This window comes from Myodes glareolus, chromosome 2 (assembly GCF_982192425.1).
Source record: "Myodes glareolus chromosome 2, mMyoGla1.1, whole genome shotgun sequence".
Classification (NCBI taxonomy): domain Eukaryota; kingdom Metazoa; phylum Chordata; class Mammalia; order Rodentia; family Cricetidae; genus Myodes; species Myodes glareolus.
This window is the reverse complement of record NC_142027.1, coordinates 126,899,182-126,925,149: the sequence shown is the minus strand read 5'-3', so window position 1 is coordinate 126,925,149 and position 25,968 is coordinate 126,899,182. Positions and strand designations below refer to the sequence as shown.

At 47.9% G+C, this 25,968-nt stretch overlaps 1 protein-coding gene across 2 annotated transcripts in view; it reads left to right on the top strand.

Annotated features, from left to right (window-relative positions):
• Galnt9 (polypeptide N-acetylgalactosaminyltransferase 9) overlaps positions 1-23,011 on the top strand; it is a 77,483-nt gene extending 54,472 nt beyond the window's left edge. Inside the window, exons 1-7 of one of the 2 annotated variants that reach the window (XM_085680146.2) lie at positions 232-3,181; positions 4,158-4,275; positions 15,286-15,471; positions 17,153-17,290; positions 19,670-19,765; positions 20,826-20,993; positions 22,119-23,011. In XM_085680146.2, the coding sequence (XP_085536272.1) occupies positions 4,168-4,275; positions 15,286-15,471; positions 17,153-17,290; positions 19,670-19,765; positions 20,826-20,993; positions 22,119-22,265 (843 nt within the window). In that variant the 5' untranslated portion in view covers positions 232-3,181; positions 4,158-4,167 and the 3' untranslated portion in view covers positions 22,266-23,011. Of the gene's footprint in view, positions 1-231; positions 3,182-4,157; positions 4,276-15,285; positions 15,472-17,152; positions 17,291-19,669; positions 19,766-20,825; positions 20,994-22,118 lie in introns of those variants that run through there. The other variant, XM_085680139.2, reaches the window with a different exon arrangement.
• The last annotated feature ends 2,957 nt before the right edge of the window (positions 23,012-25,968 follow it).

Genomic DNA, 25,968 nt, shown 5'->3' with positions numbered 1-25,968 from the left:
CTGCATATCTTTGTCCTGGAACTCCCTCTGTAGACCAGCCTATCTTTGAACTCCCAGAGATCAGTCTGTCTCTGCCTCCCCAGAGCTACTCGTTCTTTCTTTCTTTCCTTCTTTCTTTCTTTCTTTCTTTCTTTCTTTCTTTCTTTCTTTCTTTCTTTTTTACTCTGAGAACTTTAACCTTTAGCCTGTATATATTTTTAACACAATGTAAACCATTTAGAGGTTTTCTTACTCTTTGAATCTTTCTTTACTGTATCTCTTTCTCTCTCTCTCTCTCTCTCTCTCTCTCTCTCTCTCTCTCTCTCACTTTTTTTGACCATGTGGGTCTTTAATTTGCTAAGGAATATGGAGACAACAACACTCAAAAGCTCCTATGGCGTTTCAAGGTCCTTGCCAGGAAGCAAGCTGCAACATTGTATCCATAGTCTGGACTGTCTGCTTGAAAGTTAAGAGTTTTCCCTGGCAGGACAGCCCAGAAAGACGGCATTTTAAAACAGCATAGCTTTTTTCCTGCCACGGCTGAAAACTGAAATGCTTTACTCTAATCTTTCCCAAGTGTTCCCAGGCTTTCTGTAGATTCAGTTATCCACGATGGGCGCCATTCTGTAACATGAGGGGGCCTGCTTGTTTGTGTTTTCTGTCCCCGCCTGGTACCCCACATCCGGCAGGCCCCAGAGAAAATCAACCACACAGAGATTTCTGTAAGTTATAGTGCTGATTGGCCCATTAGGTCAGGCTACTTATTAGCTAACTCTTACATCTTGATTAACCCATTTTTCTTATCTATTTTAGCCATGTGGCTCAGTACCTTTTTCAGTGGGGCAGCTCACATCCTGCTGCTTCAGTGATCTGGGCAGGAGTGGGAGGAATCAACTTCCTCCTTCCCAGAATTCTCCTGCTCTCCTTGCATCATTTCCACTTCCTGTCTGGTTTTCCTGCCTACACCTCCTGCCTGGCCAATCAACGTTTATCTAAAACATGATTGACAGGATACAGACAATTCTCCCGCACCAAACATAGTTCTTTTTTTTATTACTTTATAAATAATACCAATCAAAATTTCGATTTTCTCCTCTCCTCCCACTTCCCTCCTGCTACCCCACTCACACTCCTCACCTCCCCCTCCAGTCCTAAGAGAGGGCAGGATACCCTGCCCTGTGGGAAGTCCAAGGCCCTTCCCCCTCCATCCAGGCTTAGGAAGGTATGCATCCAAATAGAATAGGATCCCCAAAAGCCAATACATGCAGTAGAGAGAAATCCCAGTGCCATTATCATTGGCTTCTCAGACTGCCCCAATTGTCAGCCACATTCAGAGGGTCCAGTTTCATCACATGCTGGGTCAGTCCCAGTCCAGCTACATTTGGTGAGCTCCCATTAGCTCAGGCACACTGTCTCAGTTGGCGGACCAGCCCATTGTGGTCCTGACTTCCTTGATCATATTCTCCCTCCTTCTGCTCTTCAACTGGACCTTGGGAGCTCAGTCCAGTGCTTCGTCATGAGTCTCTGTCTCTAACTCCATCTGTCGCTGGACTAAGGTTCTACGGTGATATTCAAGATAGTCATCAGTCTGACTATGGGACAAGGCCAGTTCAGGCACCCTCTCCTCCACTGCCCAGGGTCCTAGCTGGGGTCATCCCCATGGACTCCTGGGAACCCCTCCAGAGCCAAGCATCTTGCCAACCCCAAAATGGCTCCCTCAATTAAGATATCTCTTTCCCTGCTCCCATATCTGTTCTTCCTCCATCTCAACCATCTCACTCCCCCAAGCTCTCCCAATCCTCCCCTCTGCCTTCTCTCTCTCCCACTCACCTTCCCCCATCCCACCCCCACCTCCATGCTCCTAACTTTTGCCTGGTGATCTTGTCTGCTTCCAATTTCCAGGAGGATCTATATATGTTTTTCTTTGGGTTCACCTTCTTACTTAGCTTCTCTAGGATCGTGAACTATAGGCTCAATGCCCCTTTTTTATGGCTAGAATCCACTAATGAGTGAGTATATACCATATTCATACTTTTGGGTCTGAATTATTTCATTCAGGATAGTGTTTTCTATTTCCATTCATTTGCATGCAAAATTCAAGATGTCTTTCTTTCTTTTTTTCCTTTTTAGCCACTGAGTAGTACTCTAATGTGTAGATTGCCACACTTTCTTTATCCATTCTTCCATTGAGGGGCGTCTAGGTTGTTTTCAGGTTCTGGCTATTACAAATAATGCTACTATAAACATAGTTGAACAAATGCCTTTGTAGTATGATTGGGCATCTCTTGGGTATATTCCCAAGAGTGGTATTGCTGGATTCTGAGGTAGGTTGACTCCCAATTTTCTGAGAAACCACCACACTGATTTCCAAAGTGGTTGCATAAGTTTACATTCCCACCAGCAACAGATGAGGGTTTTCCTTACTCCACATCCTTTCCAGCATAGGTTATCATTGGTGTTTTTGATTCCAATGGAATTGAATTGAAGACCCAGATATTAATCCACAAATCTATGAACACCTGATTTTTGACAAAGAAGCTAAAATTATACAATGGAAGAAAGACAGCATCTTTAACAAATGGTGCTAGCATAACTGGATGTCAACCTGTAGAAGAATGAAAATAGATCCATATCTATCACCATGCACAAAACTCAAGTCCAAATGGATTAAAGACATCAATATAAATCCGACCACACTGAACCTGATAGAAGAGAAAGTGGGAAATAGCCTGCAATACATTGGCACAGGGGACTACTTCTTACATATAACCCTAGTAGCACAGACAATAAGAGCAATAATGAATAAATGGGACCTCCTGAAACTGAAAAGCTTCTGTAAAGCAAAGGACACAGTCCTTAAGACAAAAAGGCAACTCACTGAATGAGAGAAAATCTTCACCAACCCCACATCAGACAAAGGTCTGATCTCCAAAATATATAAAGAACTCAAGAAACTAGACATTAAAATTCTAAATAACCCAATTAAAAATGGGGTACTGAACTGAACAGAGAATTCTCAAAAGAAGAATTTCAAATGGCCAAAAGATACTTAAGGACTTGTTCAACTTTCTTAGCTACCAGGGAATTGAAAATCAAAAGAACTTTGAGATACCATCCTTCACCTGAGACAGAATCTTCTATGCAAAGCCTAGAATGTCAAAGTGTGGCTAGTGACTCTCAGTCCCCATTTGTCTTCTGCTCTGTACATAGACACTGCATTTTCTTCATCTTTCCAGTCATTTTCATCCTGCCTAGCAGACTTAGCGTACTCCACCCTGTGCCAATCCATTCACACTTACGAAGTGTCTTCAGGATGTGGCCACTCGCTCTCCACCCCACCTGACCTTTATTGGTCTTTGCCTTTTCACGCTTCTTCTTCCCTGGGGTGTGTGCATTGATGGATTGTTTTGTTTAGTTCTTGTTTTTTGTTTTTAGACACAGGGTTTTTCTGTGTAGCCCTGACTTTCCTGGAACTTGCTCTGTAGACTAGACTGGCCTCAAACTCAGAAATCCACCTGCCTCTGCCACCCAAGTGCTGCTGGGATTAAAGGTGTGCACCATCACTGCCTGGTTGACATGAATTTTTGGTACCTAGATAATTAGCATATCCATTCATGATTTCAACAGAATGTCAAAAGGCTTTTTGCTGCCATTTTTAACTGTGTGGGTTTAAACTGAAATATTACATGGCAGTTGGTAGTCTGTTTACTCTGTAACTTCAGAGCCTGTCATTCAAACTGACGTCAGTCAAGGTTCATGAAGCTGAGTAGTGTACAACTTACACAGCTGCCCCATGTATTCCTGAAGTTTTATCCACCAACAAGACGAGACACTGAATGAGGAAGACTAGGCACACGACATGGAAAACAGTGGCCAAACCCACTCTGGTCTGTACTGTTTTGCCAGGGCTTATGGCATACAAGGACAGGCCCACGGCAGCTGCAGGATTTACGGCATACAAGGACAGGCCCGCGGCAGCTGCAGGGCTTATGGCCTACAAGGACAGGTCCATGGCAGCTGAAGAAATGACTGTCTCACTATACCCAGGACACTTTGATGCCTGTGGGAACAAGAAGCATGGGGATATGAAGGTGCAGACTCAGCTTTGGTCTCACAGGCAGACTGGGCTCTGGGCGGCACCATAATGATACCCTCACTCAGTATCTCTCCTTTCCCAGGACACCTGCCATGATTGGCTGCTCGTTTGTGGTGGATCGGAAGTATTTCAGGGACATTGGCCTGCTGGACCCAGGCATGGAGGTGTACGGCGCAGAGAACATTGAATTGGGGATGAGGGTGAGTGGGCACAAGACTGGCATGCTCTGGGGAGCCAAGACTGCTTACAAGGGTGGGCTCAAGGTCCCATGCTGCTTGGAAGATTTTGTTAGCCCAGATAAGACAAAGGCCCAGTGGGAGTCCTTGCCAACAGTTTTAAGAGTGAAGTTCTGCCTGTGAGCCAATCAAAGCAGATGGAGCATGTATGTCTGTTAGTGCTCCAAACTATCATTCCCTGTGTTACACACATGGGCTGGTGGGGTTGCATGGGAAAGTCTCATCCTCAGAGCAGGAGCCCCAGGTAAACACAGTGGGGAACACATTGGTCCTCATGCTAATTGGATATAGTTCAACATACCTACCTCCTTGGTTAGAGTGGGAAGGCAGAGCAGCCACAGAAGGCATCGATGCTTCTATGAGGGGAGCTTGGGAACAGCCTGCAGTAGAGGTTGACAAGCAGAACTGGGCACATGGGCCTTTCTGCAGAGCATGGACCTTGACCTCAAGCAGAGAGATTGTAGGATTGAGATTAAACAATCACAAGCACTTATTCAACCCCTGTGAGTGAGATGTGGGCATAATCCTTACCCTGAGCCTTTGCCTCTGTATCCCTAGGACACTGGGCCTCTTGGAACCATTAGTAACAGATGTGCTGAACACCTCATAGCTGGGTTTTATGGCTACAGAAGAAACAGGAGAGGATAGCCTTCCCATATTCTGGCTTCTAGAGAAGGAAAGGACTAGCGAAAAGAAATAGTGTCCCTTAGAGGAGAGGACAGAGTAGGAAATGAAGCAGGGAGACGAGATAGGGGCACTACTCACAATGAAGACATTTAGGGAAATACTCTAGTGAGCTACAGGAATCTGGACAGCGAGGCAGGGTATGGCAAGTAAGAACTGGCCCGTGCAAGGCTCTGAGGCAGCATGGGTGCTCCCAAGATCTGTGTGGCCTTACCTCAGAGATGAGAATGTACACACCTAGTCCGTGAAGTAGGACATGGAGCACCAGATTCCCTGATATCTTCTGCAGGGTCCCTCTGACTTGTGGCATGGAGAGGACAGACAGAGAAGACAAGGCATAGCTGAGAGAAGAATTGAGAAGGAGATAGAGGTGGAGGCAGAGGGCAGTGGACGGAGGGGAGGAACGCAGCTTTCCTGCCGTATTGGTCTTGCTCATCTAGAAAGACAGAGGTGTCTCGGAGGTGTGGGTGCCTCCCACCAGATCCTGAAGTCTAAATTCAGCACCCACATAACCAGTCTTTTCACTTTGAGAAAGACCTCGCTACAGCCAAAGGCCAAGCCAGGAGGGCCTGATACTCAGCCTTATTCCAAGCCAGTGTTTTGTAGAGAAAAAAAATGGGTGTTCATTGCTTTGTTTTATCCTGGAAAAGGAAAAAAAACCAGGTTGGATTTGAAGAGTGGCAATCAGACAGAGTTCTGCTTAAGATAGCAAGGGACAGGGCAGAGACTGTGTGTGGCAGCCTGTGCTAGGAGCTTGTCCTCCTGGAGGACAAAGAAAACTCCGATGAAAGATTGAGGTCAACTTTACGGCTGGTGGAAGGAGGAGAATAGGGAAGATGAGCAGGCATGGAGGCCAAGGTCAGTCATATGGTGGCAAACAGCCAGGCTGTGGAGATGGCAGCATTAGAAAGAGAGGCCAAAGACTGCATTGGGGAGTCGGAATGAATAGTTAGACTAACCAACATCCCAGATAAAAAGAAGGGAATCATTGCATCTTTCTGAGTAGGAAAGTACAGAGATGGGCAGACCCAGGAGAACCTCATGGCTCCTAGGGACTGCACTAAGGACTGAAATTCTGGGAAGGAATGTTATAGAAATAATAGTCCTTTCATTGAGAAGTCTCTCTGCACACTTAGAGATGAAGGGAAGTCTCTTTATTAAAGCACCCAGCCAGCTGGGGCTAAGGGCCAAGGCTGCTAACAGAAGACTTTACCAGCTTGGTAAAGCTTAAGCTCATGCACCTTACAGGGCCGTCATCCTTACCTCCCTGTGAGGTGCTGGCCCCAGGTCACACTTGTAACAATTTAATGGTGGCAGGAAGGGGAGTGCAAGTATGACACTTGGGCAAGTGGGAGACTCGAGGAGCAAAGATTTCGCCAGAATAATTCCTTAAAATTATTCAACCAGTGTTGTTCTTTTCAAAGAAATGTTCCCTAGGTTCATCTTGTCCATCTGGCAGAATTATGCTTTTCTCAAGAAGAGAACTGGGGGTTTTATGGTAGGCCAGGAATTAACATTGTTTATGGCCCTGCACGGCGCCCTTGAAATGTCAAAGGCATGCTCTTTGGGGATTAGTCTAATAGCTGGTCAATCTTTGTGAGCAAACATTTATATCCTAGCATTGTTAATTTGTTTATCTCTAACAGGCCTGATTAGTATGCTACTTACCTTTGGAATATTTGGGGGCAGCAACCCCTTAACTAAGTTATATTTTGTGTAATTTTATGTCACCTAAGCAAATCTATTAACAAATCCTTTATAACAGCAATTCTATTACTTTGAGTTTTTTTCTACATCAGGAAAAGTACATTTTCTTAAGGTAAACCCACTTTCCTAGGGGTGGTCCTGACTTGCCCCACAGGATTAACCCTTAAGGGACCAGACAAGGGCATGGCTCCACCTAAAGGTAGCTCTTATTCTTTGCAGAAACCTGCACACAGAATTTAAGAGGGTGGAGCATGCACGCCCCTCATGTGTATGAAGCACAAGTGAGCCTAACGTGTACATTCTGTTTTTATTTATGACTGCATTTAGGGGAGCTTGCATTGAAACAGACAGTTTCAGAAATGTAAAATAAATTGTAAAAGAGGGAAGGAGGGGAAATGGCAACGAAGGAAGGGAGGTAAGATGAGCTAGCACAGCATACTTACAAAACCCTGCGGAGCTGGGCAGGAGGAAGGCCAGCACTGCACTCCTCTGAGCCAGGCTTCCCCACTCAACCCTGAGGCTCCGGAGGCTGAGACCAAGATCCTCTGTTTTCATTGTTTTTTTGTTTTGTTTTTTGTTTGGTTTGTTTTTGATTTTTCAGGACAGGGTTTCTCTGTAGCTTTTGGAGCCTGTCTTGGAACTAGCTCTTATAGACCAGGCTGGCCTCAAACTCACAGAGATCCGCCTGCCTCTGCCTTGGAGTGCTGGGATTAAAGGTGTGCACCACCACTGCCGGGCTTCTGCTCTCATTGTTAAAGATTGAAATCTGAATTCCAAAGGCTCCTGCAGGGATGAACTCCACTTATCCTGGGACCCAGAGTCCTGGGGGAACCCCCAAACCAGGAGCCTATAGAATAAGCCTCTCCAGATCTGGCCTATGGCAAGGGAACAAGGTGACCTTCCCTCCACCAAGTACCCAATTTGATTCCTCTGACACCTGTGTGACTCCAGGTCCCTTTAACTGGGGGGCAGCCCCATGCTGGGCACCTTTTCTTAGAGAATCCACAGGAATCTCTGCTCTTCCCAAATGTCAGTGTTTCCTAGTATTAAAGCATGGCTCTTGTATTAAAAAGTAATCGATGTAAGATGGCTCCTCCAAGAGCCCTCCATGTGATGTGGTTCTAGAAATTGCCAGAGAAAGGGTATCTCTGCAGTCATTAGCAATCATGGATGATGTTTTGCCTGATCAATGTTGTTCTAGCTGACCCTTCAGGCTGTGCTTCTGTTCCCCACAGTGGTGCTGGGCTGACCACTAGGTCCAGCACATATGTGTGAACAAAAAGGATTTGCAAGCAGGGGGAGTCAGGGCACCCTGGGTTTGGGCAGCTGTAGTCCGTCACCACCTCCGCTCATAGTGCCTGGATGGTCTGGAAGCAAGGAATGTGTACCAACCCAAGCCAGAGCCGGCAGAAGACAGGCGGGATGACAGCGGTAGCAAGCCGTCGCTGCTGGCTGTCACTTTTCAGAGTACCTGTGGCCTTGACTGAAGGGGACAGATGGCACAGGGATGGCTAAGAGGGGACAGAGTGGCTGTTGGGGAACTGCCTGTGGGGTGAGGGTCATGGTCTTCTAGATTTCTTCCTTCTTTAAGCAGGTGGATATAGAGTAACTTTCTCAGGAGAGACAGCTGTTACTGAGGACTTGGAAATAAGGACAAAGGCAGTTAGGAGCAAGAAGGGAGGTAACCAGGTCTGGAACCCATCGCCATGATGGCTCGGGAGAGCAGCTGCCATGTCCAGGTCTTCGGGTCTTGGTGGACTCACACACCGTGTCCCTGTGTCACTGGTCTCCAGTCTTAGTCACTCTTCTTACTGCTGTGACTGAATGCCTGATAACAACAACTTATGGACAGAAGGAAAGAAAGGTTTATTTTGGTCAGTAGTTTGAAAGTGCTGCCTGTCACGGCATGGAAATCACAGGAGCAGGAGCAGGAGCAGTTGATCCCACTATGTCCATGGTCGGAAAGAGGAGAGAGGACACTGGTGCTCAGCTGATTTCTTTTCTATTCAGTCTGAACTCTCAACCCAGGGAATGGTGATGCCCACATTCAAGGTAGATTGTCCCTCCTGACCTAACCCAATCTAGAAACTTCATTACAGACAGGCCCAGAGGTGTTTCCATAGTAATTCTAAGTCTTACTGAGTTGACATTCCAAATTAACCATCACACCCCTTCCCCCAAGTCCCAGAGCCTACCCCACTGGATGACTGACACCTCTGCCTATTCCAGGACCCATGCCCCCCTCCACTGTGAGAACTTGGGTGTGGCTATGTTGTCCCCAAGGACCTATTATCCTGTCACAGCTAATGGTCTCTGGCGTAACTGATCACTGAAGCTGAGATCCATGCTGGGGAGGGCTTTAACACCTCATAATTGAAATGCTTGCCTAACTTTATGTTTCAACCCCATCCTGAGAGGCAATGGGGGAACTTGTGCATGTGTGCACACACAGGGGGAAAGTTAGTGTTACCACCAGCTGGTTGAGTCCTTCTTCTCTACCCAGATAGGAATCCTGAGCCACAAAGAGATGCTCTTCCAGGGCTGGCAGTTCAAGGCCTGGGGACTGGGCTAGCAGACCCAGAGGCCTTTGGCTCCAGACTGTTCAGAAGGCAGAACCGAATTGCTCTGGACACTCCAGATGGAGGCTCGTTGCCCTGGTGTTAAACTACCAACACTTGGCCCAAACACTTGGCCGCTCCTGTGGTCCTCAGCTTCAGAGAGCTGCAGAGAAGCTGAAGGTGCCAACTTCTAGTGACACAGCTCTCAAGAAAGCTTAGGTGCTGGGACCCTTTGATCTAGGGTGACGAGAGTCCCGGCTCTCCTGCTTTGGAAGTCAGGATCTTTTAGCCCTTAAGGCTTTGCAGTTCTCTGCATTCTTCCAGCAGCCAGGGCCTGTTCTTCCACAGCCATGGCTCTCTTCTTTCTTCTTCTTTCTTCCTTTTTCCAATCTCAACTCTCTACCTCTGCTCCCCTGTATTGTTTCTGCTTCTCGTCACTTTGCCCCATCCCTCCATGGAACTCTTGCTGCCTCTTGTCACAACTGCAATCTAAACTGCCTCTGCTGTCCAACTACCATAGTCTTCGCTTCATGTGTCGCCTGGTCAGCCTGCTGCTATCACGTCTTGGGGTCAGCACAGGAGGGAGTCTCCCAGTGACTTTATAGCCAGAAAGTGGGTATGGCCAGTGTGTTTGTACCAATTAACTTCACTCCTTTGTACAAATTGAGGGAGTGTGTTTACTCCAGTTATGGAGAAACTCTTGTAGCAGCCATCTACTGTGGATGGATAATGATGCTCGCTCCTATCCCATTCCTTCTTGTACAGTGCCCTCAATCACTGAGCTGTCTCACCAGCCCCTAGAACACACTTTTTGGAAGTGGCTCTACAAAATAAGAACAGGGTCTCAAGTCTTTTCTTTGTTTTTCCTTGTAAAAATCAGTTTCAAGGCTAAGGCAAGGCCCCATGCGGTGGGCCCTGGGCTAACTGTGATTCTCGGTAGATGACGGAAAGCTTACCAAGCTTCAGGCAAGTTTGCCGTGTGGGAGCAAGTGCTGGAGTTTCTTCTCTGCTGCTGGCTTTCCAGACCAGACTTAGTTAGATTTTGTCCTGACCTTTATTAAACCTAATGGATGAGACAAAGTCTTTTCCCTCTAATTGGCTCCAGGACTGTCCTCATTAGGGGATGGCATCCCTACAATCACAGGGATGAAATTGTCCTCAAGACCACAGTTTCTCTAATTGGGTTGAGCTGGTTAGGAAGGCTATGTGGGCCATCATATTAATCACAGGTCAGCAACAGTGGAAACAGGGAATGGCAAGCAGAGCATGAGCCTGTGAGCTCATCCTGAAGAGGTACCTACCCCAGAGCCTCTACACTGCTGACCCTCTGCCAGGGGCACTTTACCCTACAGGCCTCATAGCTCGACTGGCTCCCACTGTTCCTTCATGTCTCTCTGTTCAGGTGTCACCCTCAGAGTCCCCCATCTTCCCAGCCTTCCTCATGGAAATCCTTCAGCCCCTCCATGCTCCATGGTGGCACCAAAGGAGACGCAAATGTTCTACACTGAGCTGTGTCTTCGGGCTTCTGAGAACAAAATTCTAGTAAAAGAGGGAGGAGAGGAGACAGGACGTTAAAACTATTCAGTTAATATGATGAGCACTAATAAGGTGTATGTCCGAGGCAGGGAGCAGGCCATTCCCCAGGGTGGTATTTTAGGCCCAAGAGGATATCTGCTCTGAGTTCAAGGTGAGGAGGGCTGAGAGAGCACCTTTGAGTTGTGTGTTGTTACTTATATTGGGGTGTCTCAACTGCCCCCTGCCAATGGGTGGCCTAGAAGCAGCCTGCTTCCAACAGCTCTGGTGTTAACTACTGTAGGCTGCCAAGAACTTTCTAAGGGCACTGGCTAGGCAAGCAGCAGGGCTGTCCTGGACACATCTGATGGACCAGAGTAGCTCAGTGAGAATGCCTGTGTGAGACAGCAGAGGGGTCCCTTGCTTTCTGGGTGTTGGACAAGAGTGGCCATAAGCTGAGCCTCTTTACCTCCAGGAGGAAGAGGATGGATGGTATCTGCTGCCTCATGCATAGAAGCAGCATCGCAGGCAGTATGTCTTCACAGATTCCCGAGACTTGCATTCAAGCTTGTCTCTGCTTGCTCACTGTCTCAGCCTCAGTTTCCCCATCCATTGTAGAGGAGCACATGAGAACTCCTGGAACTTGTGTGCAGTGGGAGCTCACGGTGGCTGTGATAGGTGCTTGCCTACCTGCTTACCCACTGTTTTACTCCTTTTATGAAATTGTCCTGATGTAAATGGGGATGAGTGGGGTGGAACATATTGGCTCAAATAGAATTGAAATTGCACACAGTTTGTCAGTGTCAGGTGTGCCCCTTCTCAGAGCCTGCTTGTGGCTATATGTGTGCACATGCATGCAATAGGTCATGTGTGATGGGCATTGTCATGTGTTATTTATGTCTGTGCATTAGCTGTGTCCTGCAGATATCCTTGAGGTGACCTGCTGGAACTGCTAGTCTGCTGCAGACATGTGCCATAAGTTCTTCATCTTCTTCTCTCATTTTCTGGCTTTGGCTTTTCAAGACAGGGTTTCTCTGTAGCTTTGGAGCCTGTCCTGGAACTTGCTCATGTAGACCAGGCTGGCCTCGAACTCAGAGATCTGCCTGTCTCTACCTCCTGAGTGCTGGGATTAAAGGCGTGTGCCACCACCTCTCGGCCTTCATCTTCTTTTATATCCTCAGACTCATGGGTTCTGGTACTTACCTGGAAGGCTCTTGTGGCTTCTCTGTGTCATCAGACATGAAGTGATGGCATGATCTGACTACCTACATAGCTCTGGAAATGGAGTCTACCAGTGAGACGAGGCTTGTGTTTAAACAACTTTTGATACAAATGCTAGGCCTTTTTCCTGCCCCCCAAAGGATATATATGTGTGACATATTTCAATGTGAGTATATGTATGTGTGTATCTTTGAATGCATATATATTAATGTGATGTGTGGTACATGTATATGTGTGTGCATATAATATATGTCTGTGTATATATGTATATGTGTGGTATATATATGTACACGTGTATGTAAATATATAATCCATATGTCTACGTGAGTATGGTGTATGTGTGTGTGATGAGTGTAGTATATGTGTACATATGTGTTGTATGTAAGCATGTGTGATATGTCTGATGCATACATGTGGTATAAGTATGTATATGTGTGCATATATATGGCGTATAGTGTGGTCTTTGTGCATATGTGTACGTATGCAATATGTGTGTGTATATATATGTGTGTGATATTAGTGTGGTATATGCACATGTGTATGATATATGTATATGTGTACATGTGTGATATTGTGGGCATGTGTGGAATGTGCTATGTGTGCATGTTTGTGTGGTTTCCGTAAGTGTGTATATGTGAGTATAGTGTATATGGACTTTTTTTTTGTCAGTGATGCCTGAGAGAGGTCATTGTCCAGGCCTTGTGGCACGCGGGGGCTGATCAACTGTCTTCTTTTAATTTCTGCAAATATAACAGACACTAAGGATGTAGCTCTGTGGTTTTGAATGAGTGTGAATGCTGTGTACATGTGTTCACCATATGTTTTTGTCTCCCTGGCTGGCTTTTCTTACTTGCCACTCCTTCTCTGGCTGGTTGAAGAGCTGTTCTGCCCTCAGGGATATCAGCTCCTTGTGTGGTTGGGAAGCCCCTTCCCGTGGCATCTGGCTGTCATTCTAGGCACAGGGCTTTTCCTGGTGTTTTCTGTTGGTGGCACAATGTTTCCACTCTAAGATCTTGGTCAGTGTACAGTGTGTGCTTGTAAAGAAGTGACCTCGCAATTGCCTCTACATGGCTGTAAAACAGAGGTCCCTCCAATCTTTGTCACAAAAACAACAGCCTCTGCCATGTACTATGTGTGTGTGTGCATGCAAGTGTGTTGATGTGTGTACTTATGTGTCAGTGTGTGTTGGTGTGTTGTGTGTATGCATGTATTGCGTGAGTGGTTTGAACATATATGTGTGTGTGTGTGTGTGGTACATGTGTATGTTTGTGTATATATGTGTGTGTCTATATGTAGTACTTGTTTTAGCTTTCTACTTTCAACCGTTACCTCATTTTAAAGTATTTTGTAAAATACTTTATGTCTAGTAACTGATTATGCCCTCATTATCTGTCTAAAATGTCTTGGATATTCTCTTGTTTTCATTCCTGTGTCATGGTTTGAAAATGGAATATCCCCAAAGGTTTGTATATCAAAGACTTGATCCCCAGCTAGTGGTGCTTTTTGGGGAGGTGGGAACTTTAGGTCATGAGGTGGGGCCATGCTGGAGGAAGTAGGTCACAGGAAACAGATCCTTGCCAGGAGGCACATCAGGCCCTAGGCGCTTTTCTGTGTCTCCCTGTTCACAAGGCAAACAACATTATTCCCAGTGTGCTGCTCAGCCTCACTGTGCTCAGGCCCACAGCTGTGGAGGTGAATGACTGAGGCCGTGTGTGATGAGCACACCTCCTCCTTCAAGGTGATGAGCCCACCTCCTCCTTCAAGGTACTTCTCTCAGGCATTGTCACTATGCCTGTGAAACTTGTTATTAAAAAAAACTCTATTATGTTGGCCATGATGATGCACATCTTTAATCCCAGCACTGGGGAGGTAAAAGCAGATGCAGATTTGTGAATTTGAGATTCTGATCTACAAAGAGAGCTCCAGGATATTTACACAGAGAAACCCTATCTCAAAAAAAAAATGCAATCCCCTTGCATCTGTTGTGATTGAATTCATGTGGTGTTATGCATTTGTGTGGGACACAGAACACTATTTTGATGGGAGCAGGGACTGGCACAGGACAAAAAGGGGATTGACCAGAGTTCTCCAGAGAAACAGACCAGCAAGACCTAGGTGGACCTAGGAAGCCACTCACAGTTATGGATGCTGAGAAGCCCCAAGGTCCGTGTCAGGGATCTATGGGTGCAAGTCCCAGTTCGAAATGTTGATACGATGCAGAGCAGCTCTAGGACAGGCTGAGCATGAGCTCCCCTCCCAGTCTGCATCTTCTCTGGTCTACTTACCATGCAGGAGTATCAGAGCTCTTACCCAGTACACTCCAATAACACTTGGTCAAACATCCCGTTCCTGGGCAGAGGGAAGGCACTGAGCCGCTTGCTATCTCGTGGAGATTTGCCCTATAGGTGGGGAGAGCTAAACATAATTGAAATGACTGGAGCAAAGCCTGTGCTTGGGAACCAGAGTGTGAAATCAATTTCTACTGCAGAGCCACAGATGAGGGGTTTCAGTGTTTGTTTTCTGAGAAAGCAAGCTATTCTACTTTCTACTGGGATCATTCGTTCGCATAGGGTACCAGAGGCTTCGTATGTTCTTCGCTTCTCTGTAACTGAAGTATCAACAACAACTCAAATAAGGAGACATTTGCCTGGGTATGCGGTTTTAGAGTCTCGTTCTGCCATGGCTGGGAAGGCATGGCAGCAGAAGCACGTGTATCCGTGGTAGGTTCACATCATGCTTGACTAGGAAGCAGAGTGCAACAGGAAGCAGCCTTCATCCTAGTGACTTACTTCCTTTAGCCCAGTCCCCTTGCTTAGTATTTTCACAGGCTATCAAAATAACACCAGACACTGGGAAGAAAGCGTCTAAAAATGAGCCGGGGTCAGGGGTTGGAGGTTCCAATTCAGTTGCTGTTGGGCAACTGATCCTTTTTTAGGCAACCCAAATCAGCTATAGGTTGACTCTGGCAACTGGGGTAGGAAGGTGGTTGAGAATCCTTACGCAGAGCTCTGAGTGGGGTGGGTGGCATTCAAACCCACAGTCATAACATGGAAGAGAAATCAGGCATGACAGGAAATTCCAAAGGGGAGGCAGCCTCTTGCCCAAGTCCTGGTGGATACAGCCCCTAGTCCATGCTTCTTCTTAGACACCTTCCTCTGACAAATCCAAAATATCCAGACCCCTAGGAACTCCAGACTCGACTGGACCAGTTGTCCTCCTGTGGTATGTTGGGTTACCTGGCATGTCAGGTGGGCTTCTCAGCCTCTAACCAGGTCCAATCCTCTCACCCCAGGTGTGGCAGTGTGGCGGCAGCATGGAGGTACTCCCGTGCTCCCGTGTGGCCCACATTGAGCGTACCAAGAAGCCATACAACAATGACATCGACTACTATGCCAAGCGTAATGCACTGAGAGCTGCCGAGGTGTGGATGGATGATTTCAAGTCCCATGTGTACATGGCATGGAATATCCCCATGACAGTAAGGCGGGTACCTGGTGGGGTGGGCAGATACAGGGAAGCTTGTAGACCCTAGGGAGGGAATTGGAGTGAGGGACTCTGGAACACTGGGCCACTTCCAGGCAGCCTCCCGTGCATGGAGGGTCATGTAGGAAAGGGCTTCTTGCTGATCCAGCCATAGCGGCTACACCCTTCCCCTCACCATAGGTAATTTACAGGTAGCCGCCAAAGGTTGTCAGTAAAGGTCAGGTGTGCCCTAAGCTCCACCCCAGTGCTGCTTTCTCCAGCTGGTCCAGCTTTTTGCAAATAACCTCTTTTTTCTCTTGTCCCATAGTAGAACCAGGCCTTATATCCTGATTCAGAGCACATGTGTGATTTCTTGTATTAATTAATATGTTCATTTTAAATGGGGTCTCATTCTGCAGCCCCAGTTGGCCTTGACTCACAATAGTCTTCCTCTTCCTCCTTTGTGCTTGGGTCACTGCTGCCTGGCCAACCTAGCCATTTTAAGTGTCTCTCTTCATCATCCTAAATTGGCTCTCCACCACTAAGCCTGCACACCTGTCATTTGGATAATCCTGTGGAGCATCTGGACCGGACCACCTCCCTTCCTTACAACCCTGCTAAGATGCATAAGACTGACCACCCTAACTCAGGACCTGCAAAATCCCCTTCCAGGCTTCCCTCCAGCTTCATGGATCAAGACCCCATTAGATGGATAGTAGAGTAGAGGCAAAATCTGAGAATCCTGTTGTTTATAACACAAGGTGATTTTGAGACTCCACAACTCTACCTCTGTTAACATTGCAAAGGAACATAGGACATCACAGCCGGCCACAGGGGCCACACATGAGGTTCACCAGCCCTAGATCCACTCAATGGAGGGAAATATATGTTCCTCAGTCAGGAGTACTACAACTAATTTAATCCTCAAAACAAGGCTAGTAGTGAGGTTAAGAGACTGTTCCAAGACCACACATGAAAAGTGTCAGGTCTCAAACTAGCCCAGGCCTGAACCTGCTCTACCCCTAGACCTGTGGGGAGATGGAGCATCAGAGAGCCATGGATGGGGTAGTTCCTAATCTACCTCATATTCTGATGGCTCAGGGCCTACACAGGGTACTAAACTCCACAGCAACTCAGGATTCACAATTCCCTAGAAAGATCATGAACTCAGTGGAGCTACTACACATGCTACTCAGTGAGCAGTGTAGGTTTAGCCAGGGTGGAGATCCATGTATTCACAGCACCCGTGGTCCCCTTCTGAGCCTTCCTAATGCTAACACATAGCATTCTACCAAGGGTAGCTGTCCTTCTAACTTGCTGAAATTCTGTGTCTGAGGCTCAGTCATGGTGACAACCCCTAGAAATCAAACTCAGTTTGACTGATACACTGTGGTCCAGGGTCCCATTATGAGTGTCACTGAAGCACAGGCAAATACAACACAGATCAGGCAGGAAGAACAGCACAGGTCTCTTCCCCAAAGTAGGGCAGCTGTGGACAGGCCATGTCTGTACCCACAGCCAGAACCCTCTGTGAGTTCCAGGTCAGGAGGTCAAGATGAGACCATGGTGGCCCAAGGCTGCAGCCAGGGCCACTCTTAAAGATGGTGAACCCAGGCCCCTGGAGTCCCTGACATGGGAAACCATAGGGTAGCATGGATCTGCAACACTTACACTCTCCTGCATGCTGTACCCCACAGAACCCAGGAGTGGACTTTGGGGATGTGTCCGAGAGACTGGCCCTGCGCCAGAAGTTAAAATGCCGCAGCTTTAAATGGTATCTGGAGAACGTGTACCCCGAGATGAGGATCTACAACAACACGCTCACGTACGGAGAGGTACCGCCTCTACACCAGGGCCCTGCTGGGCTTGTGACCTTCTTGCCCAGCACCCCAGCACCTGTGCTCCAGGCCTTTATACCCAGTGTCCTGTGCTAACATCAGGAACTCACCTACATAAATGTGTATATTATCAGGCACATTCTTGGACATTGAGGCTCCAAATGACATGGGTATACTTGTGTTCATGAGAAGCACCACTATTGGGTTCACATGGAAACATACCTGCACCTTTGCATGCAGGAATATACCCAAATAAATGGATCAGTGAGGTGGCTCAGCAGAGGAAGATGCTGGCTGCTAAGCCTAAAGACTTGAGTTTAATCCCTGGGACCCACATGGTAGGAGCAGAAAACCAGCTCCCTCAGTTGTCCTCTGACTTCCACGTGCACTCCACAAGTATACAGCCACACACAAGACAAATACTAATTAATTAATTGGTTTTTTTGGAGATAGAGTCCCTAGCTATTCTGTAGACATTTGATGTAGACCATACTGGTATCAAAATCACAGAGATCCTCCTGCTGGGATTAAAAGTGTGCACCACTTCATCTATCAAAAATACATAAATTATAAAAAGAAATATACCAAAATAGATATACACACATGTATTAACAGACATTCACACGTGCTTACACATGCGTATGTAGACTTGCAATCACACACATGCTGACAAATGCATCAACTCACAGGCCCATCACACATCTGCACCCATCTGTGTATATATTCTTATTCATTCATATCAAGATGCATGTGTGCATGAATGCATCATTACACATGAATGTGTATTCATACATGCATGAATATATGAAATTATGTGTATTCATTCATGTAGCCTGTGCTCATTCATCACATGTATACCTGTGCATGAGGCCATACAAATACATACTGAAGCATGTCTGCTCCTATGGGTACATGTGCACACACACAGGTCACAGGCGCATATTGTTACTGTTCACATACATGGAGCTCCCCAAACACTCACTTTCACCCATGTGAAAAAGTTTCCATCCAACATGGAATTGCACACATTTGTGCACTAATGCCACATAGCTACATTCACACCACAACACGCGCATTCTAAGCATATGCAGAAGCATGAGCACTTGAGACAGCAACTGTCTCCTGAGCTCAGTATGTGTTGCCCTGAGTTCCAGAGTGCACATCTGTGCACAGAGCCCTCTCTAAAACCAGGGAGAAGGCCCTGTGTTCTGACTTTGGCCCAGGTCTGGAATCTGAGGTATCCCACCACAGAACAGGCAGGAAGAGGGGAGGGCATCCCCCTTTTGTCCCAGCTTCTCAACCACATGAGGACAGCCCAGCTTTCCTAGAGAGAGAGGTGGTATACATACTGCCCTGGGACAGCACCCAGGGTAGGGCCAAGGGGCTTGGTGGGTAGTCCTTGCAGACCCATCCATCCCTAGAGCGGGGTCACCCCTTAGTCAGATCCAGTTTGTGTGCACAGCGCTTTCCCAGAAGTGGTTGGAGAGGGAGGCAGCTGTCCTCTCTGTTCTGCTGTTGTCCCTCCTACTTCTGCCCACTGTGGGGTCCATACCCAACTCTAGATGCTGTGACCCTAGGACTTTTCCTGTCCTTTTAGGGGTGTGTGCTCTGTGATTGACTTACTGAAAACTCCACAGCCTGAAACCCAGTAGGGTAAAACAGAATATAACTCTGGAGTCAGAGTCTAAGTTCACCACTGTTCCTGGGGGCTGTAAAGTGGGTGCCCTGGCTTATTACATAGATTAGAGATTATTTGCCTGATGATTGGGTCATATCACTCCTCCACCAGCTGGGAACTGGAGCGAGGGGTTCAATGTGTACTTTGGGGGGACCAACAACTGCCTCCTGAACTCAGTATACACAATCACTTTTATTTCAGTCCTTGACCAAAGTGTGTTGGAGGCAAAACAGTCTCTGAATCTGCATGGGAGGAGATACTAGCACAGGGATGTCCCTAAGCTAGTAACACAAGCCATCCTATTGACCAAATCCAGCCCCGCCTGCTGGAGGCCAGCTAACTTTCCATATACTCACAGAATGTCTGTGTGACAAGCATAGTCATTTCTTCCCAGGCTTCTAGGGAACTAGACTCCCTTCACTTGGTCACCTTTTCCACCTCCTCCCCCTTGCACCCACACTACACCATACCTCCTGCTCTGCCCCAGTCATATGCCAAGCCCCAGGGTTTTATCCCAAGTGGGGAATTCTGGATGTGAAGTTCATTCCTGTCTCATCTCAGGTAGCCCACAGCCAGCTACCAAGTGGTCACCTCTGCTCCTAAGTGGGAGACAGAGCGGGAGAGTTCCTGGGTGTTTTCCCTCCAGCCTTGGGACCCTCCTCAGTGACCTGCAGTTTCTCTGTTGCTTCTGGATATAGGTGAGAAACAGTAAAGCCAGTGGCTATTGCTTGGACCAGGGGGCAGAAGATGATGACCGGGCCATCCTTTACCCCTGCCATGGCATGTCCTCACAGGTAGGCAGCACCTAGACCTCCCAAAGTAAAGGGAGGATAGGCATTGGGGTAGGTCATGGAGAATCCCTTGGCTGTTGGGACCAAGTTTAGAAGAGTAAGAAGCAGCTTGGGATTCTGAAGGCAGTTGGTGCCATTAAGTTAAAAACAAGCCCTTTGGGTCAAATGGGCCTTGGCAAGTCATGAACTGGCCCCATGCCTTTGTTTCTAGATTAGTTAAATGGGATAGAGGCAGCATGTCTTTTCTCAGGTGGTCTTGTAGATTAGTGGAAGTCATGATAAAGTGTTGCCTGGTCTAGACACAATGAAGGAAAAAAGTTGTTTTCCATTCTGTTCTTGTTAGCTGTGCTTGCATTTTGAGAAAGGATTGCAAGATTTAAGTGCCTTTTATAGTTTAGGGCTGAGGTTGTTCATATCTCTATGTGGCTAATCCCAGCCACAACTGAATCCCATTCTCTGCTATCGATAATGATACCTCCCCAGCAAGTGCTGAGCTCTGTAGACCTGTCCTCTCTGAACCTGAGCCTCGTTCATGAACATACATCTGGGTAGACCTGGACTTCTGTGAGTCCATACTGCCTCCAACATGGATAGAGATAGCGAGTATCTCCTGGGTGCTTCTTAATTTCAGGCTACAAGGTACCTGCTTTGGCACAGTGGCCCAGTGGGTGGGAGATTACTGTCCCCTATGCTACGATGGGGTGCATTGTAGTGGCCTCTGGGAGAGTTAAGCTTTTCTGACCTTTCCCAGTTGGTTTTCAGCACAATAACCTCTGACTGAGGGCAGAGGGGGCTATCAGTGGAGTTGTAAATACTTTCCCTCCAATCTTGTCAACACTTGTGACTCAGTCCCTGGCTCACACCATTTTCTCAGGTCCAAGAGGAGTGAGTGTGTGCTAGTGAGACCTGAGCACCTGGCAAAGTGCTCATGTCATGGTGGACATGGCCACAGCAACACCACATTCTCCTGCTACAGAGGAACGTTGTGGGCCTGGGCACAGACAGGATGTGTTAACTTGAGCTTGAACCTCAGTTATACTCACAGCTCCCACTGTCTCCCCAGTTGGTGCGCTACAGTGCTGACGGCCTCCTGCAGCTGGGCCCCCTGGGCTCTACCGCCTTTCTGCCAGACTCCAAGTGTCTGGTAGATGATGGCCGGGGGCGCATGCCCACCCTGAAGAAGTGTGAAGATGTAGCCAGGCCTACACAGAGGCTATGGGACTTTACTCAGGTCAGTGAATGGGCTGACAGCCCTGCAAAGTCAGACTTCATGGCTGTGGCAAATACCGAGAGAAACAGCTGAAAGGAAAGCCTTAGCTTGTGCTTATGGTTTCAGAAGATTTGCCATAGAGCAGCTCACCTCGTGATAGGAGGAGGGGAGGAGCCTATGCCAACTGACTTCTTCCTTTCCCTCTATTATTCCATCTTCACCCCCAGCCCCTGGGTGGGTATATGCTGGCTGCCCTTGTCCGCGAACACCCTCACAGGCACACCCAGAGGCATGCACTTCTAGGCACTTGTCAGTGAAATCCTGTTGATAGTCAGGAATGACCACCTCATGCCCTGTGGCATAGAAAACTGATAAGAATGGACTAGAGTCACACAGGAAGAGAAAGGGAGACACAGCCTTGCCTGCTCCAGCACTGGACTTGGGCAGAGAGGATGGAGTAAGACTAGCCCTGGCCACTAGAGCTCCTCAGGGTTCTGAAGCTGACCATTGCCCTGCTCCCCCTCACTTACCTCAAGCCCCACTCCTATGGGTCTCTGGGTCCTGATTCAGGTTCAGCCCCCCTCACTATCCCTTCCTTACACCCCAATCCACTCAGCAGTCTCTATGGATCACATATCCTCTGATCTTCCCCTGGTCCCTAGCCTCCAAGGATCCCACACAGAGGGGCATTTTGTAGAAAGAGTGGGTTCTAGCTACTCTGGCTGTAAGGATGAGCCGCCACTGTTGCTTGCTGAGTCAATGAGGGTCTACGGTTCCCAGGAGACCCTTGGTGGACAGGCAGGGCCAGCATGGAAGGACCTACTGAAATGGCTCTAAAGTCACCAGGCTTGAGCCAAGGCCCATAAGGTTTGGGGACCACAGATATACCAAATAATTAAGGGGGCCAAAGAAAACCTAGAAAAACAACAACCTTAGAGGCCCTAGATACATTCGTGGAACCTCTTTGAAACCCAGAGAATTGAACAAAACTGCTAGCCCACCTAAAGTGGGCAAGAGGAAATTCACATAATCTAAGGAGACAGGTTCCTAGGTCTTCATAGTGTCAGGACCAGAGTGGGCTGGGATCACCCCCATCAGGAATGCACCCTGGACTCCCAAGCTAACTCTGTTTCTCCTGTCCTACAGAGTGGTCCCATTGTGAGCCGGGACACAGGCCGGTGTCTGGAGGTAGAGATGTCTAAAGATGCCAACTTTGGACTGCGGTTGGTAGTGCAGCGCTGCTCAGGGCAGAAGTGGATGATCCGAAACTGGATCAAACATACCAGGCACTGACCTCTGCCCCACCCCACCTCCACACACTCGGGCCCAGGGACTCTTGAGCGCTGCAGGACTCAGGGGATCCTGGACTGGAGCCAGGATGGAAACTCCTCGCCCACCCCCACAGACCCAGAGCAATGTGGGCCCTGTACACCTCAGGGCTGGGCCCTGCCACCTGGAACAGCAGAGGAGGCCTGGGAGCAGCAGCTTCAGTTTGCTTTAGGAACCAGACTTTCCTGGGACAGGTAGCTCTGCCTGAGGGAGGACATCTGAGGACAGTGCACACCCATACCAAATCATGTGCCTTTTCTACAGTGTTCCCCAAGTGACTGCAAGGACAGCTTCCACGCATGTACTAACCCTGTACATAACCCATATGGAAAGAAACTCAGCTATTGAGTGCTGAAGGCAGGTGCATCCTCATGCCAAGCACCCTGTCCTCCTAGCAGGTTCAGTCAGGCCTCGTAGCCCAGCTGCCCCTCGCTCACCTGCTCAACCTCAACATAATCTAAGGCAAATTCAGAGAGTGGCCCCTTGTGCTTTGGTAATGAGGCAAAGGGGAGAGATCACATGGACAGACAGACCCAGTAAACAACACCCGCACCTTTCTTCCTGAGGATCAGCCTGGCAGTCATGGGGCATGAGTCTCAGTCTGGGAAGTAAGTCTCTTGTTGCTCTACCGTGTATGCAGTGGGCATCATCAGATGATCCTCCTGGCCCTTCATTTGTTTTATAAATAAAGTTTTGTCAGCGTACAGTCATACCTGTTGTCTGAGACCATCTGTGACTACAGTGTTTGAGCTGCAGCACAGAGTGCAGGCCACGCTGCATGGCTAGCAAAGCCAAACACTCTTAATATCTTGAATTTTAGAGAACACTTCCAGACATCTTTGCTAGGATATGCCCACTCTTGTAGTACAAGAGGACTAGGGGTCATTGGCCTTCAGAATTGTTTGCCTCTGTTATCATCCTGGTGGTCAGAGCTGGAAAATGTGGCCTATCACTGGGTAGCTGTACTTGCAGCTGAAAGCCAGAGTTTCTAAGACACAAGGCAGGAGAGTTGTATGAACATGGCCAGTGTCTTCACAGACAGTGGCCTCAGGACACAGTGACTCATCTTATTCTATTTGCAGTCACTGACATCCGTGGACATTGACTGGTCACTCCAGTGTCAATGGCAAGCATTGGCAGGAGGCTGTCCTGGGCGGGCAGCTGGAGGTAGGTGTGCTTGTGGTGAGGTTCTGGATATGGCCACTACCCTTAAGCTCTGGCCATTTCAGGGCTGCCAAGCTGGTCTTAGTAGCCATGCTTCTTAAATAAGTTCGGTGAGAGCACCTTGTTCCTTGCTAGGAGGAATTAGACTGGAAACTGACTGTCCCTTTGCACCCATGAAGCATCAGAACTCACCATTTACTGCTGAAAGCCAATCAGCTCCTGACCTCTCTTCTGGTCTCACAGAGGTAGAACTATAGGCCACTGTTGGCTCCTTATACCCTTCCGTATGGTCAGCAGGAAAGAAGTTCTATTCAGCAGAATAGAAATTGTCACGGCCCTGTTCACACTTATTTCAGCTGAACAGTTCAGACTTCAGAGGGGCCATGGACCTGGCATTCCCCTTCCTAACATGCTTCTTTCCAGGAGGTCACCACCTCACCCTGCTCAGGACACCAGATTCAGGAAGGAAACTGCTACAAGGGCCAGAAAACAGCAGGACACCTCTCACTGCCCGATGTGAGCCAAGTTCCACAGTCCAGGCTCCTGGCCTCTTGGAGGAAGATACAGAGCTATTACCAGCAGCACACCATGATGCTTTCTTACTATGGGGAAGACATGGGACATGTGTCCCCATCCTCCTCCCAGAACTGGAACCTCAGTGCATCGCCCCTGAGTACCTCCCTTCCTGTAGCTGGGAGAAGCTGTGTCCTTCATCTTATCTTTCTTGGCAGAGGACCCTCACTACCCTCCAACCACAGGAGGACACAGGATTAAGCCCATAGGCTTGACGTTCACATGGTGAGGGGGTGATACTGGTATCAGTAGCAGCTAAATATAGCCCATGCCTTCACATGGAAAACATTACAGGCTCATAAGCATGGAGTTGTCTCGATGTGTACCCACTGGGCAAACTGGCAGTCAGATGAGGCTGCCAAACCATAACCTCATAGGATCTCACCTAAAAACATCCTCAAACCTTGGCAAACCATACACCTGTCTTCCTCGGCATCTTCCTGGCCTGGGAGGGGCTGTGAGGTAGGGGCCAAGGCATCCATGTCCCTTGTCTGAGGCACTCCATCTGCTATGGTACAGGCGTAATAGAGCACCTGCTTTGTGAGATACACTCATCCCTCACCGACCTCACCTCCTCACAAGTGGGTACACACTCCTCTGACACTCACCTGCCCAGGAATGCCAAAGATGGAGAAAGAATGTGAGGGAGGGTCTCCTGTAGAGTTTAATGCTTCCTGCTTTTGCTGTTGGCAATACTGCCCATGGCCAGCAGGATGTACTTGCTTGTCTAGATACTGTCTGTCCCAGAGATGTTCTATGCTGGGACCAGTTTTCAAGTCTTGAATTCATGGTGACATGTGGCATGCATGTATGTTGATATAAGTCTTGGGCTCAGAATAACATCTAGTACCATTGTGGGCAATGCTAAAGGGGAGGGAATGAAGAGAGAGAAAAAAGGAGGAAGAGGAGAGGCAAAAAGAAAGAACACTATTTATATTGATGAGAGATTCAGTTCTTTATATACATTTAAGTAGTTTTGAGAACATCTGACCACACTTTATGGCTGGCCAAGCAGAGGCCCAGAGGAAGAAAGTGGTTGTGTATAAAGTGGTCACAGTCACAGGGTTTGTGGGGTACACTTCTCCATGCCTTAACTGGGTTCTTTCCACCCACCCTGCCTGACGGTCTCACATAGTCTCTCTCTCTCTCTCTCTCTCTCTCTCTCTCTCTCTCTCTCTCTCTCTCTGTGTGTGTGTGTGTGTGTGTGTGTGTGTGTCTGTCTCTCTGTCTCTGTCTTTCTCTGACAATAATCATGTTTTAAATGGTAGTAACCAAACAAATAGAATTGAGTAAGACTGAATGAGTCTGTTTCTTTAATTAATTCAATTATAAACTGGCTTCATGCCCAATGTAGAAGAATTCATGTCATTTGGGCAGAAAATGGCTCATTTGTATCCAGAGTTCTGGCTGCTCTGGGAGACAGAACTGGGAGGACTCCCTGGGGAGTTCTTACATGCGGGGTGCTGCTGCTTTCTTCTCTGGTACACACAATGCAGCAGAACTTAATGCTGCCTAATAAAAATGTTCAATTTGCCAGCAAAGATTCTTTGATGGCTCAGACTGTGTTTGAGGCTGGGCCCCATGGGAAGCAGCCAAACAGGGTGAGCACAAGGGGATAACAGTGACAAATCCCACCTGGCATCTGGCACTTAGGTGGCACCCAGGTGGCATGTGGACTTCCCAGGAGGAATCTCTTGGTTTCCATCTTGTGCCTTGTAATCTATACACCACACCCTTTCTCTCCCACATGGGCCAATTCAAAAGCCTCCATGTCTCCTTGCTACACTGGTATCCTGGGGCTGCCACAGAAAGATCCACCCACTGTGGAACCAAAGCAACATGAATGTGGCCTCTCCTGTCATAAGGACATCAGCCCCTAGCTCTCTTGCTCCAATTTGACCTCAATTCATATCACATTTAAAAGATGCTA